At 43.9% G+C, this 12,029-nt stretch overlaps 1 protein-coding gene across 1 annotated transcript; it reads right to left on the bottom strand.

Moving 5' to 3' along the window:
* Nucleotides 1-5,125: 5,125 nt before the first annotated feature.
* Nucleotides 5,126-11,595, bottom strand: tmem86b (transmembrane protein 86B). Its single transcript, XM_060902665.1, has 3 exons — nt 11,545-11,595; nt 11,009-11,252; nt 5,126-5,586 (listed from the first exon to the last, which is right to left on the bottom strand). The coding sequence occupies exons 1-3, from the start codon at nt 11,593-11,595 to the stop codon at nt 5,126-5,128; spliced, it is 756 nt and encodes a 251-aa protein (XP_060758648.1).
* Between the last annotated feature and the right edge of the window lie 434 nt (nt 11,596-12,029).

The raw sequence follows: 12,029 nt of genomic DNA, 5'->3' as shown, positions 1-12,029 counted from the left end.
AATACGTTAGTACAAACCATCCATCCATCCATTATCTGTAGCCGCTTATCCTGTTCTACAGAGTCGCAGGCAAGCTGGAGCCTATCCCAGCTGACTATGGGCGAGAGGCGGGGTACACCCTGGACAAGTCGCCAGGTCATCACAGGGCTGACACAGAGACAAACAACCATTCACACTCACAGTCAAATCAGAGCCACCAATTAGCCTAACCTGCATGCCTTTAGGGGAAACCGGAGCACCCGGAGGAAACCCATGCAGACACAGAAAGGCCCTCACCAGCCACTGGGCTCGAACCCAGGACCTTCTTGCTGTGAGGCAACAGTGCTAACCACTACACCACCATGTTCATGTCTCCACATTTCTAAAAGGAAGTGTAAAATACAATTATTACCAAGTCATACTACTGTAACTTGTCTCTTGGTATTTTCCATCATAAACTTTTATACACTCTTTAGTGGTGTGTGCTTTTAGATGTAACTGAAATCCTGTGTGACCCGGAGCTTCTTCTAGCTGAGAAATTGAAGAGTAAAGCTTTAGCGCCACCTGGTGGACATCGCGTTTACATTTATACAGCATCAACAAAACAGGTTGAACCAGTGGTGGAAAGAATACAACACAGAGACTTTAAGTAAAAGTGCTGCTACTGAAGTAATAATTCATTGAGTAAAAGTAGACTAGTGATCAAGAAAATCACTCAAGTAAGAGTAATTTAGAGGAAGCCATGACCTAATGGTTAGAGAAGCAGCTTTGAGACCAAAAGGTTGCTGGTTTGAGTCGCTGGGCCAGCAGGAATGGCTAAAGTGCCCTTGAGCAAGGCACCTAACTCCCAACTGCTCCCCAGGCTGCTCTGGGTGTGTTGTACGTCGCTCTGGATAAGAGTGTCTGCTAAATGCCTGTAATGTAATGTAATTTACATCCACATCAACGGTGCAAGGGCGGCACGGTGGTGTAGTGGTTAGCGCTGTCGCCTCACAGCAAGAAGGTCCTGGGTTCGAGCCCCGGGGCCGGCGAGGGCCTTTCTGTGTGGAGTTTGCATGTTCTCCCCATGTCCGCGTGGGTTTCCTCCGGGTGCTCCGGTTTCCCCCACAGTCCAAAGACATGCAGGTTAGGTTAACTGGTGACTCTAAATTGACCGTAGGTGTGAATGTGAGTGTGAATGGTTGTCTGTGTCTATGTGTCAGCCCTGTGATGACCTGGCAACTTGTCCAGGGTGTACCCCGCCTTTCGCCCGTAGTCAGCTGGGATAGGCTCCAGCTTGCCTGCGACCCTGTAGAAGGATAAAGCGGCTAGAGATAATGAGATGAATGAGATGAGATCAACGGTGCAAGGGCGGCATGGTGGTGTAGTGGTTAGCGCTGTCGCCTCACAGCAAGAAGGTCCGGGTTCGAGCCCCGTGGCCGGCGAGGGCCTTTCTGTGCGGAGTTTGCATGTTCTCCCCGTGTCCGCGTGGGTTTCCTCCGGGTGCTCCGGTTTCCCCCACAGTCCAAAGACATGCAGGTTAGGTTAACTGGTGACTCTAAATTGACCGTAGGTGTGAATGTGAGTGTGAATGGTTGTCTGTGTCTATGTGTCAGCCCTGTGATGACTTGGCGACTTGTCCAGGGTGTACCCCGCCTTTAGCCCATAGTCAGCTGGGATAGGATCCAGCTTGCCTGCGACCCTGTAGAACAGGATAAAGCGGCTACAGATAATGAGATGAGATGAGATCAACGGTGCAGCAGTGGCGCGTGTGACCATCTTCAAATTCCTGGGGATCCACATCTCGCAGGACCTCACCTGGACAACCAACTGCTCCAACTTGGTCAAGAAGGCTCACCAGCGTCTCTTTTTCTTGAGGACTCTGAAGAAAAAACACCTCTCTTCAGACATCCTGGTGAACTTCTACCATTGTACCATCAAGAGCATCCTAACTAACTGTATTACAGTGTGGTATGGGAACTGTTCTGTCTCAGACCGGAAGGCACTGCAGAGGGTGGTGAAGATCGCCCAGCATATCGTGGGAGCCTCACTTCCTGCTGTTGAGGATGTCTACAGGAAGCGATGTCTCAGGAGAGCAAACTGTTCACTCTCCTGCCCTCTGGAAGGTGCTACAGGAGCCTTCGGACCAAAACCACCAGGTTCAGGAACAGTTTTTTTCCTTCAGCTGTCTCACTGCTGAACTCCACCCCCCACGCTCCCCCTTCCATGCACACATACTCATCAACAACCCCCCCCCCAAACAAACTGAATTGACTTGAACTGACTTCATTGCACTATCACTATTTGCACTACTGTTTATTTATACCATGTTTTGTATATATTGCAAATATCTATGTATCATGTCACACCTACGGATTACGATGACCTGGATGACCGAGAACCTTCACAGACGTTTTATAACAGCCTCCTTACACTAATCAGATCATCAGCTTTAAAAAAAATGTGTTCTGAGTGGACATGTCACGAATAAAATGGCTCCAATAAATTACCAAACGATTATCATACACATTTAAATAGTTCATAAAGATAACACAAAGATAATATCGATGTCAAAGTCAGTACAGTATTACTCTGTCAAGTAGAAAGTTGCACTTTGAGTCTTCAGTGAATAAACTATAATCAAGTCAAGTCAAAGAGCCCCATATACGTTTTCGTACGTACGTTGGGGAGTGCCTGTTAGAGAGCACACTCTGTCTAGGCCGTCGGCATGGTGAGGTAGGGTGGCCAGTTCCTTTCCTCGCCGCCTTTAACTTCCCCAGTGTTTCCACCAGGTCCCCATTCACTGCTGGGTGGACAGGAAGCGAGCCCCAGATCACTGTCCGAGGCGAGGCTCGAACCGGGGACCGTTCGCTTGGCCACCTCGCCTCCTAAACTATAATAGTACTATTCATTACAGGCTCACAATTACTCATCTATAAACCAGTTCTTACTCTTAACTAGTTGATAAACACATTCAGTAAGGCTACTGCAGTTATTAACACTCCTGTATTTATATGTGCTCTGAGGAAAGTCACCTCATGGTGTGGCCTGCATGCTGGAAGTAGTTTGTCATGTTGGATGGCATGAGGACCAACAACAAGCCTTAAATACCACATGAATAATGTGTTTGGAGGTTATGCCTAGTACGGTAAGTGACACAACAAAAAGTCAGCTCAGGTTATCATCCAGGCCTGTGTGGGGAAATTAGATGTTGCAATCGTCTGCAGTAATTGCATGACTACTCAGCTTGTAAAGTAATCACAAGGTCATTGAAATGCAATCGAACTGGATGTCTTTTTACAGCACGATGATTAAATGAGGTTTAGTCTCGAACTATTTACCTGTTTAGAAGAGTGTTTGATCAAATGGCACAATCAGTGACACTGACACAATCACACACCTTATCAATATCACTTCTGGACTGCCAACATTGGTCCTGTGGATCCTTTCCATTAAGGGACAATACAATTCATTCTATCCACATTCATTGGATATGAGCAATCGTGCACTCTGATTGGCTACTCTACTACTAGGATATCAGCTCATATACTGTGAATAGAGTAAAACAAAATGGCAGAGTGTGTTGCTGAACTAACCGAGGATGAAATAAAAACTCGACTCGAAAACAAAACCCCAAAAATTGTTATCAGGTATTTAAAAGAAACAGAAATAGCTAAAAGAATATAGTTTTGCTTCCTCCTCCCAATATCTCCTGTTCCACGCTCCAGCCTACTGTAGTCGGTCACGGTAATGCACCTTTAAGTTGGTTTGCCAACCGCCAAAAAACCCTGAAGAAGAAGAAGAAGAAGAAGAAAACCCAAAAAAATACCAAAAAAGCAACAAAATACAGAATAAAAGTATTTGATGGTAAGAACGTATCTTTTTTATTTTATATTCCAACAATTATTATTATCGCATTTTTCACAAATTGCTACTGTCATTTCACCAGTTTGTTTACATGCTAAGCAGAAATGATTTTGGCAGATGTTTTGTATAAAGTTTTTATTGATCAAATTTGCAAAAAATAAAAATAACTAGGGTGGCATGGTGGTGTAGTGGTTAGCGCTGTTGCCTCACAGCAAGAAGGTCCGGGTTCGAGCCCCGTGGCCGGCGAGGGCCTTTCTGTGCGGAGTTTGCATGTTCTCCCCGTGTCCGCGTGGGTTTCCTCCGGGTGCTCCGGTTTCCCCCACAGTCCAAAGACATGCAGGTTAGGGTAACTGGTGACTCTAAATTGACCGTAGGTGTGAATGTGAGTGTGAATGGTTGTCTGTGTCTATGTGTCAGGCCTGTGATGACCTGGCGACTTGTCCAGGGTGTACCCCGCCTTTCGCCCGTAGTCAGCTGGGATAGGCTCCAGCTTGCCTGCGACCCTGTAGAACAGGATAAAGCGGCTCGAGATAATGAGAGATGAGATGAAAAATAACTAGAAAAGCACTCGGAGAGCGCAGACCTCTGCCAAGAATCCTTTAAAAAATTCTGGGATCCAGACGGTGATCCGGATCAGTGCCAAAATTTAATGGATTGTTACTTGTGCCCAGTCACACCTCTGAAAAAAATTTCAGAGCAATCCATTCATAACTTTTTCCGTCATCTTGCTAACAGTCAAACCAACAAACAAACGTTACCGAAAACATAACCTCCTTGGCGGAGGTAAAAATGCTCTGTTTCTCAAAATCTATTGAATGTGGATAGAATAAAACAGTTATTCCACTCAATCTCATCGGGACTACGCACCTCATTGGCTATCATGACTTGATTTCATGGAATAACTGTTAAATATCACATAATCTCTGAAATTGGTGAACAGGGAATCAGGAGAGATGCTCAGATGTGCAAACTCCCCAAGTTTATTCAACGTTTCTTACTTAGTGCTTAAGAGTTTTTGGTTATTTTAATATTGTAAGAAGCATAGTATAGGCTAAGTAGAGTTCTTATTTCTGTCATGACAGGACATGTCCCGGTTTGAGCTCAAATGATAAGCATGGTAAGTAGCTATAAATAATATCTATATTAATATTCATATTTATTCCTTAAACAATACAGGATTACAACCGATACGTTATGTAACCCTTTAAATACAGAACACAGAATCTCCTGTCAGTAATGCTTCATATCTATCTGTATGAAGTCTGCATTAGTCCCACATGCCCAAGTCTCAGTGCCGTCCCTATGACCTCTTCCATTTGTGCAGCTCCTCGACCTGCTCCGTCATCGTTACCTTCACGTCACCAACGGCGATCAGCAGCTGGGCCAGGTAGTACGTTGTCATGACAATATGCCTGCCATGATCCAGATGCTCAACAGCTTTGAACTGCTGCAGCGCAAGAGTGAAGTCAGACACCATGAAGACCAGGCCACCCAGCAGGACCAGTGGATGCCTCGTTCGTGCCGCAAGAGTCACCATCAGAACAATGAGAAACGAGTAGCCTCCAACAGCCAGGACAAAAACCTCAGGCTCCGGTGACTTCTGGAGGAAGGGCAGGAGATAGATGTAAACTGCACCACTTGCTCCCCAAAGCAGGAGGCAGAAGAAGTAGAAGCCCCAGGAAGACGAGGCGTGAGAGGAATAACGGGAAGTAAGGAAGGAAAGACAGTACAGTAGGTGGGCCAGAGCAAAGCAGACCATTCCTAAAAGACAGAGAAAGTAAATTAGGAAGATATATAACATAGCTTTCCATCCAATTTGTTTTACAGTTGTTATCCATAATGCAAATATAGTGCAATAAGATTACTTTTTTTTTCGCGGTCCGGTTTCCATCAAATCCTGTGTTCTGATTGGCTAGCGAGCGGGTCCATATCCTACAATACGGACCCCAGTTACGGACCCCAGTTACGGACTTCTGGCGACTCGCTCATTCACAACAACAACAAACATAGTTGCATTTTTTGTCAACATTTATCTCTTTTTTTATAAGATTTATTTATAAGATTATCAAAAATCTTATAAATTTTTGCCAGCATTTCTCAGGAGAATAGCATTAATTTTACAGCATGGATAGCGATAACGACAGTCTTCACAGCAAAAGCGAGTTTTACTACCCTGAGGAAGAAGAAATAAAAGAAAACATTTCAGGAGGAAGCTAAAAACCTGTAACTTGCTAACGCCGAGCAAAGTCATGGCTGAATCCTGAATGACTCCTATTTGTATAAATAGGGGACTACATAGGCGGCAAAATGTAGTTTTTTCCTGCCATGGAAGTGCACTTGTATACCGAGGAGGAAGCCATTTGCATTACAGCCGTGAATGAGGATTCAAAATGGTGGCTCAGCTCGGTTTTTGCCTTTCAGGCGCTCTCGTTTTCTGTTAGAATTTGGTAAAGAAAAAAATAAATATATTATTTACTGGCTTAAGGTCAGTCCATATGGTGAAATACTGTGACCTCGGTCAGTACTTTCAAGACCTTGGTCACGGAATTTCATGATACGGACCTTCCAGCTGGTAAATAACATCTCATCTCATCTCATTATCTGTAGCCGCTTTATCCTTCTACAGGGTCGCAGGCAAGCTGGAGCCTATCCCAGCTGACTACGGGTGAAAGGCGGGGTACACCCTGGACAAGTCGCCAGGTCATCACAGGGCTGACACATAGACACAGACAACCATTCACACTCACATTCACACCTACGGTCAATTTAGAGTCACCAGTTAACCTAACCTGCATGTCTTTGGACTGTGGGGGAAACCGGAGCACCCGGAGGAAACCCACGCGGACACGGGGAGAACATGCAAACTCCACACAGAAAGGCCCTCACCGGCCACGGGGCTCGAACCCGGACCTTCTTGCTGTGAGGCGACAGCGCTAACCACTACACCACCGTGCCGCCCGGTAAATAACATATATATATTAAATAGAACATCAAACATAGGTATTGCCTGCATCGAAAACCACTTACCACCATGTTAAATTGTATTTATGCTGTTTCTCGAGTGTTTTTGTCCAAGTAATGTTTGCTAAAGGCTAAGCAGTACATGTCTACTATAGACACAGGCTTACCAAACTCAATATGGTCTTCTGCTCTTTAGCCCATCAACCTCAAAGCTTGCAGTGTTCTGTTGTGTTGTTCATTATAAGTTGCTTTTCCTCTCAGTCTCAACACAGTTGTAAAGAGTAGTTATTTGAGCTACCATAACCTTCCTTTAGATCAAAACAACCTGTCCATTCTCCTTTGGCCTTTCTGATTAACAAGGCATTTCCTCATACAGACCTGTCGCTCACTGGATGGTTTTTTTTTCTTTCCAGGAAAACCTCAGGAGATCAGCTGTTTCTAAAATACTCAAACCAGCCTGCCTGTCACTTACAACCATGCCAAGTCACATTTCGAGATCACATTTCCCTCTATTTTGATGTTTGATGCGAACATTACCTGCAGTTCTTGATGTGTATTTGCGTGAATTTATGCAATGTGCTGCTGCTACATGATTGCATAAATGGACAGGTTTACGTGAGTTCCTAATAATCTGGCCAGGGAATGTATTCACAGTGTAATACATATTGTTCTATCCACATTCACTGGATATGAGCAATCACATGCTCTGATTGGCCACTGTACTCCTAGGATATCAGCTCATATACCGTGAGTAGCAGTGGCGGCTGGTAGTCTTTCAAACAGGGGAGGCTGGTCGGTTACGATATTTCCAGATTTTAAAAGAAAAAACACATCAATTTTGCCCATACTCTTGCCTCTGATCTGGCTGATTGTTGGCAGCGTCACAAACTGTGAAATAACAGGTTCTTTTGGCCCATTAGCCTACTGTCCAATATACATGATGGTGGTGTTGGGGGGGGGGGGGGGGGGTATATTTTAACATTTTATATTTTAAAATTGTGGCATGTTTAAAAATTGACCTCGGCTGTGTTTTTGTTTAAAAATGTTTTCCAAATTGTAGCGGTGTTTAATTCATATCCAGAAAAACATATATTCCAATATAATATACTCAGCATAAATATTTTAAATAGATTCTATATTTTTGGTCCATCCATGACATATTACTAAAGTAGCCTATTTACTGTTGTTGATGTGGGTCACTTGCTGTTAGCCAATTCACTTTCTCGTACCAGGAGAGCTGAAAGGAACGAGTATTATTCCCTACCTTTTTCACCAAGTCAATTTGAGGCGTTGGTCTACCCTGCTCTTTAATTTTAATTTTTTCCTCGAAAGGAAGACTGGCAAATGGCTTCGCCAAAATTAAATCAGCAATGCTTGGCATCCGTGCGCAGCTTTCTTGCTAGCTGACTAGCCCCCTCAAGTTCAAGTTCAGTCACTCAAATAAACAAAATTTCTGGAACTAAGATAGCAAACTTGACAACACTATATTTACACTTTATTTACAATGAAAATATATACAAACTAAAAAAGCTGGTAGAAACCGTATGTAATGAATGAAATCGAAATGTAAGCTGATCTCTTACAATACACCACAGCACTTGCGAATCCACATGGGACTGAACTGATGTTGCCAGATACTGCTGATGTTATCCAGCCCAAAATATGTTCAAAACCCGCCAAAATACACTTAAAACCACCGCCCAATCTGGCAACACTGTCCGCTGCCTGTCTATAGTTGAAACGAGCTGTCAATCAAAGAAAATATCCGGCCGCTTTCACCAATCACCAGTCTCCTCGCGGAAACTGCCATGTCCCTCCCATGTGAGGCTGGGAGTCCGTGGGCGGGCATTTTCGCAGTATTTGTCCAATAACCATCTTGCATTTTGAGATTGAAAAGCGCATAGCTCCCAAATGCCGTTGAAGTCCATTGAGGCTGGGAGTCTGTGAGACTCCGTGGGTGGGCATTTTCGCAGTATTTGTCCAATAATCGTCTTGCATTTTGAGATTGACAAGCACAGAGCTCCCAATCCACTGAGGCTGGGCTGTATCGCGCTGTCACGAGGGGGAAAAACTCACGCACACATTAAAGTTATAAGGGAATGGTTTCGCACTGTAGTGGGTTGAGCACATATATTTCTATGATTCTGGATCTGAAATAGCAATGTTATAAGGTCGGCTATAACATAAGCCTAGCGCAATTCATCCTACACGATGTTCGTCATTTTTAGAGGAGGCTGAGCCTCCCTCGTTGTCTTAGAGCAATCGCCTGTGGTGAGTAGAGTAAAACAAAATGGCGGAGCGTGTTGCTGAACCAACCGAGGACGAAATAAAAACTACTCGAAAACAAAACTCCCAAAAAATACAAAAATAAAAAGCAACAAAATATGGAATGAAAGTATTTGATGGTAAAAGCACATCTTTTTTTTATTTTTCAAGAATTATTATTATTATTATTATTATTATTATTATTGCATTTTTCACAAATTGCTCCTGTCATTCCGCTGGTTTGTTTACATTCTAAGCGGAAATTATTTTGTTGGACATTTTTGCCGCTTTTCCACTACAAACGCGGCTGAGCCGTGCCGTGCTGAGTTGGGCTGAGTCGAGCTGAGCGGGGCTGTTGGAGTTGCATTTCGACTACAACCGCGCTGAACCGTGCTGGCTGGAAGTGGGTGGACACATTGGGTGGAGTTAGAGAAAGTGGGTGGACGTCACGTGATGTCATTAAACAGCGCAAACAGTGACATCAGTGATCTTTTAAGCGGTAGTCTCACGACCCGAATAGTAAACAATAAACATGGAGGACATGGAGTCGTTAGTGTTGCTGGTCTTGGTTCTGTGGCTTGTTGTCACTGACAACGCCAACAGATACTGGCAAGAGCGTATAGATGAGGCGAGGCGCATAAGGCTTCAGAAATTCTCGTAATTCGTAATTATTCTTCTTCCGGGTTTACGGTGTTTACAGATCCCAGCGTGCTCGCGGAGCGTGTGTGGGCATGTGAGGACACTCCTCCTCACCAATCAGTGCACAGGGGAGTGTCTGCTCACGCCCCCAGCCTCACTCAGCTCGGTTTGGCTCGCTTCAGCCCCACTCCAAAACCGTGCGAGTTTTAGGGGCTAAGCGGGGCTGAAGCGAGCCGAGTCGTGCTGGTTTTTGGTAGTCGAAACGCGAGCCGTGTCGGGCTGAAGTGAGCTGAAGCGAGCTGAAGTGAGCTGAAAAAGGGTAGTGGAAAAGGGCCATTTGTATAAAGTTTTTATTTACTGAATTTGCAAAAACTAAAACTAAAAACACTCTGTTTCTCAAAATCCAGGGAACGTGGATATAATAACAGTTGTTCCACTCAATCTCATCGTCCATGGCTTATAGCCGACTCGGTGCTATGCACCTTGTCAGCTATCAGCTCATGTACGACTCGATTTCATGTAATAACTGTTAAATACATAGTACTGTGCAAAAATCTTGGGCACGTGTAAAGAAATGCTGTAGACAAAAAATGGCTTAAAAATAACGAAATTAAATATTTCAACATTTAAAAAATACTATAAGCAGTAAGTCATAATAAATGAAACAAAGTCAGTATTTGGTGTGAGACGACCCTTTGCTTTAAAAAAAAAGGTGCAGGTGAGGTGGGGCGGCACGGTGGTGTAGTGGTTAGCACTGTTGCCTCACAGCAAGAAGGTCCGCGTTTGAGCCCCGGGGCCGGCGAGGGCCTAGAGATAATGAGATGAGATGAGTAGTCTGAGGTACAGTTTTATGTGGAAATGAGCTGTAGGTTTTACTGAGCATCTTCCAGAACCAGCCACAGTTCTTCTGGACTCTTTGACTGTCACATTCGCTTCTTCATTTTGCACCAAAACCCAGCAGCCTTCATTATGTTTTCTTTTTTAATCTGAAAAGTGCTCTCTTATGTAATACGCTGCTCAGATACAAACCCTTTTTTTCTGTAACATTTAATTTTGTGCTGGAAAACGAACATTTGGACTCTAAAATGTTTTTCAACTGACTCGACAATGCAGAAATAATAAAATAGACATCTATAACAAAGTTTGTATGTAAAAAAAAAAAAATAGGGTGCCAAAGACTTTTGCACAGCCCTGTGTGTATATAATGTATTAGATGTGGGTTATTGCAAACAGTATTGCAATACACATGATTTTCATTTCATCATGGCCAGTGCACAAGGTACAGCATTACAACACAGGTTTTTTTTTTTTAATTTACCCTGGAGGAAAAGATGTGGCCAGATGAGACAGACGTCTCCTCCCGCTGACATCACCAGCCCTCCAGCCACGCCCAACAGGCTCCACACCCCATTGTAACTCAGCACCATGAACACCAGTGAGAGCACGGGGGCTGCCTTCACACCTGCAGCCAGGATGGACGGAGCAGAATCTGGGATCCACAGGTAGAAATACAGTGCTGCAGAAGCGAAGAAAGGGAGGAGAAAAAGAAACAGAATGCAGGACTGAAAATGAAGAGATGGGGAAGAGATGAGAAGAGTGTAGTGAGACAATTTCCCAAAGAAGAAAAACAAACAATGGAGCGAATACGATGGACAAATTATATCTGATAATAGCCAGGAAATAATCGAGCACAACAAGAGAATTTTACTTACACACACACACACACACACACACACACACACACACCATTTAAAAACTCTCCTCAGAAATATTTTATATTGGATTACTTCTCAGCATCATTGGACATTATTTGTATACATGAGAGTAGGCACATGTGTGTGTATGTCTGATTACCGTGTTCCTGCGCTGTCTCCTATCGTAGGCGTCCGTCTCCAAGATGTCCATCTTTCTCCTTCTCCCTGACACACACTGTGAATATGGGATGTATCTATTCCACAGGGTCTTGCGGTGCCTCTGGAAGCAGTGTGTCTGCTTGTTGAACTGGCAAAGCTGAATTTGGACTTTAGACCAATATGAGTGATGCGTTATCTGTTAGATTGTGTAGCCATAAACCCTGAACAGCCTGCCCCCATTATTCAGAACCTGTGACCTTGCGGCAACATCATCAGTATGAGCAAAGGTTTCATAGCTTAACAGTTACATACTTGTTTTGATTAAAAAGAAAAAAACAAAAAAAAATGGGGGTAAAAAAACTGCATAGAAATCAAAGTCACACCTCCGGTCATTTCTGTTCGTATCAAGTTGGTCAAGGATCTGTTTTGTTGTGCAGGAACGCTTGTAGTACTTGAAAAAAAGAAAAGAAAGAAATAATATCTCAT

This window comes from Neoarius graeffei, chromosome 20, assembly GCF_027579695.1.
Source record: "Neoarius graeffei isolate fNeoGra1 chromosome 20, fNeoGra1.pri, whole genome shotgun sequence".
NCBI lineage: Eukaryota > Metazoa > Chordata > Actinopteri > Siluriformes > Ariidae > Neoarius > Neoarius graeffei.
Note: the sequence above shows the minus strand (reverse complement) of the source record. Positions and strands in the feature narration are given on the sequence as shown.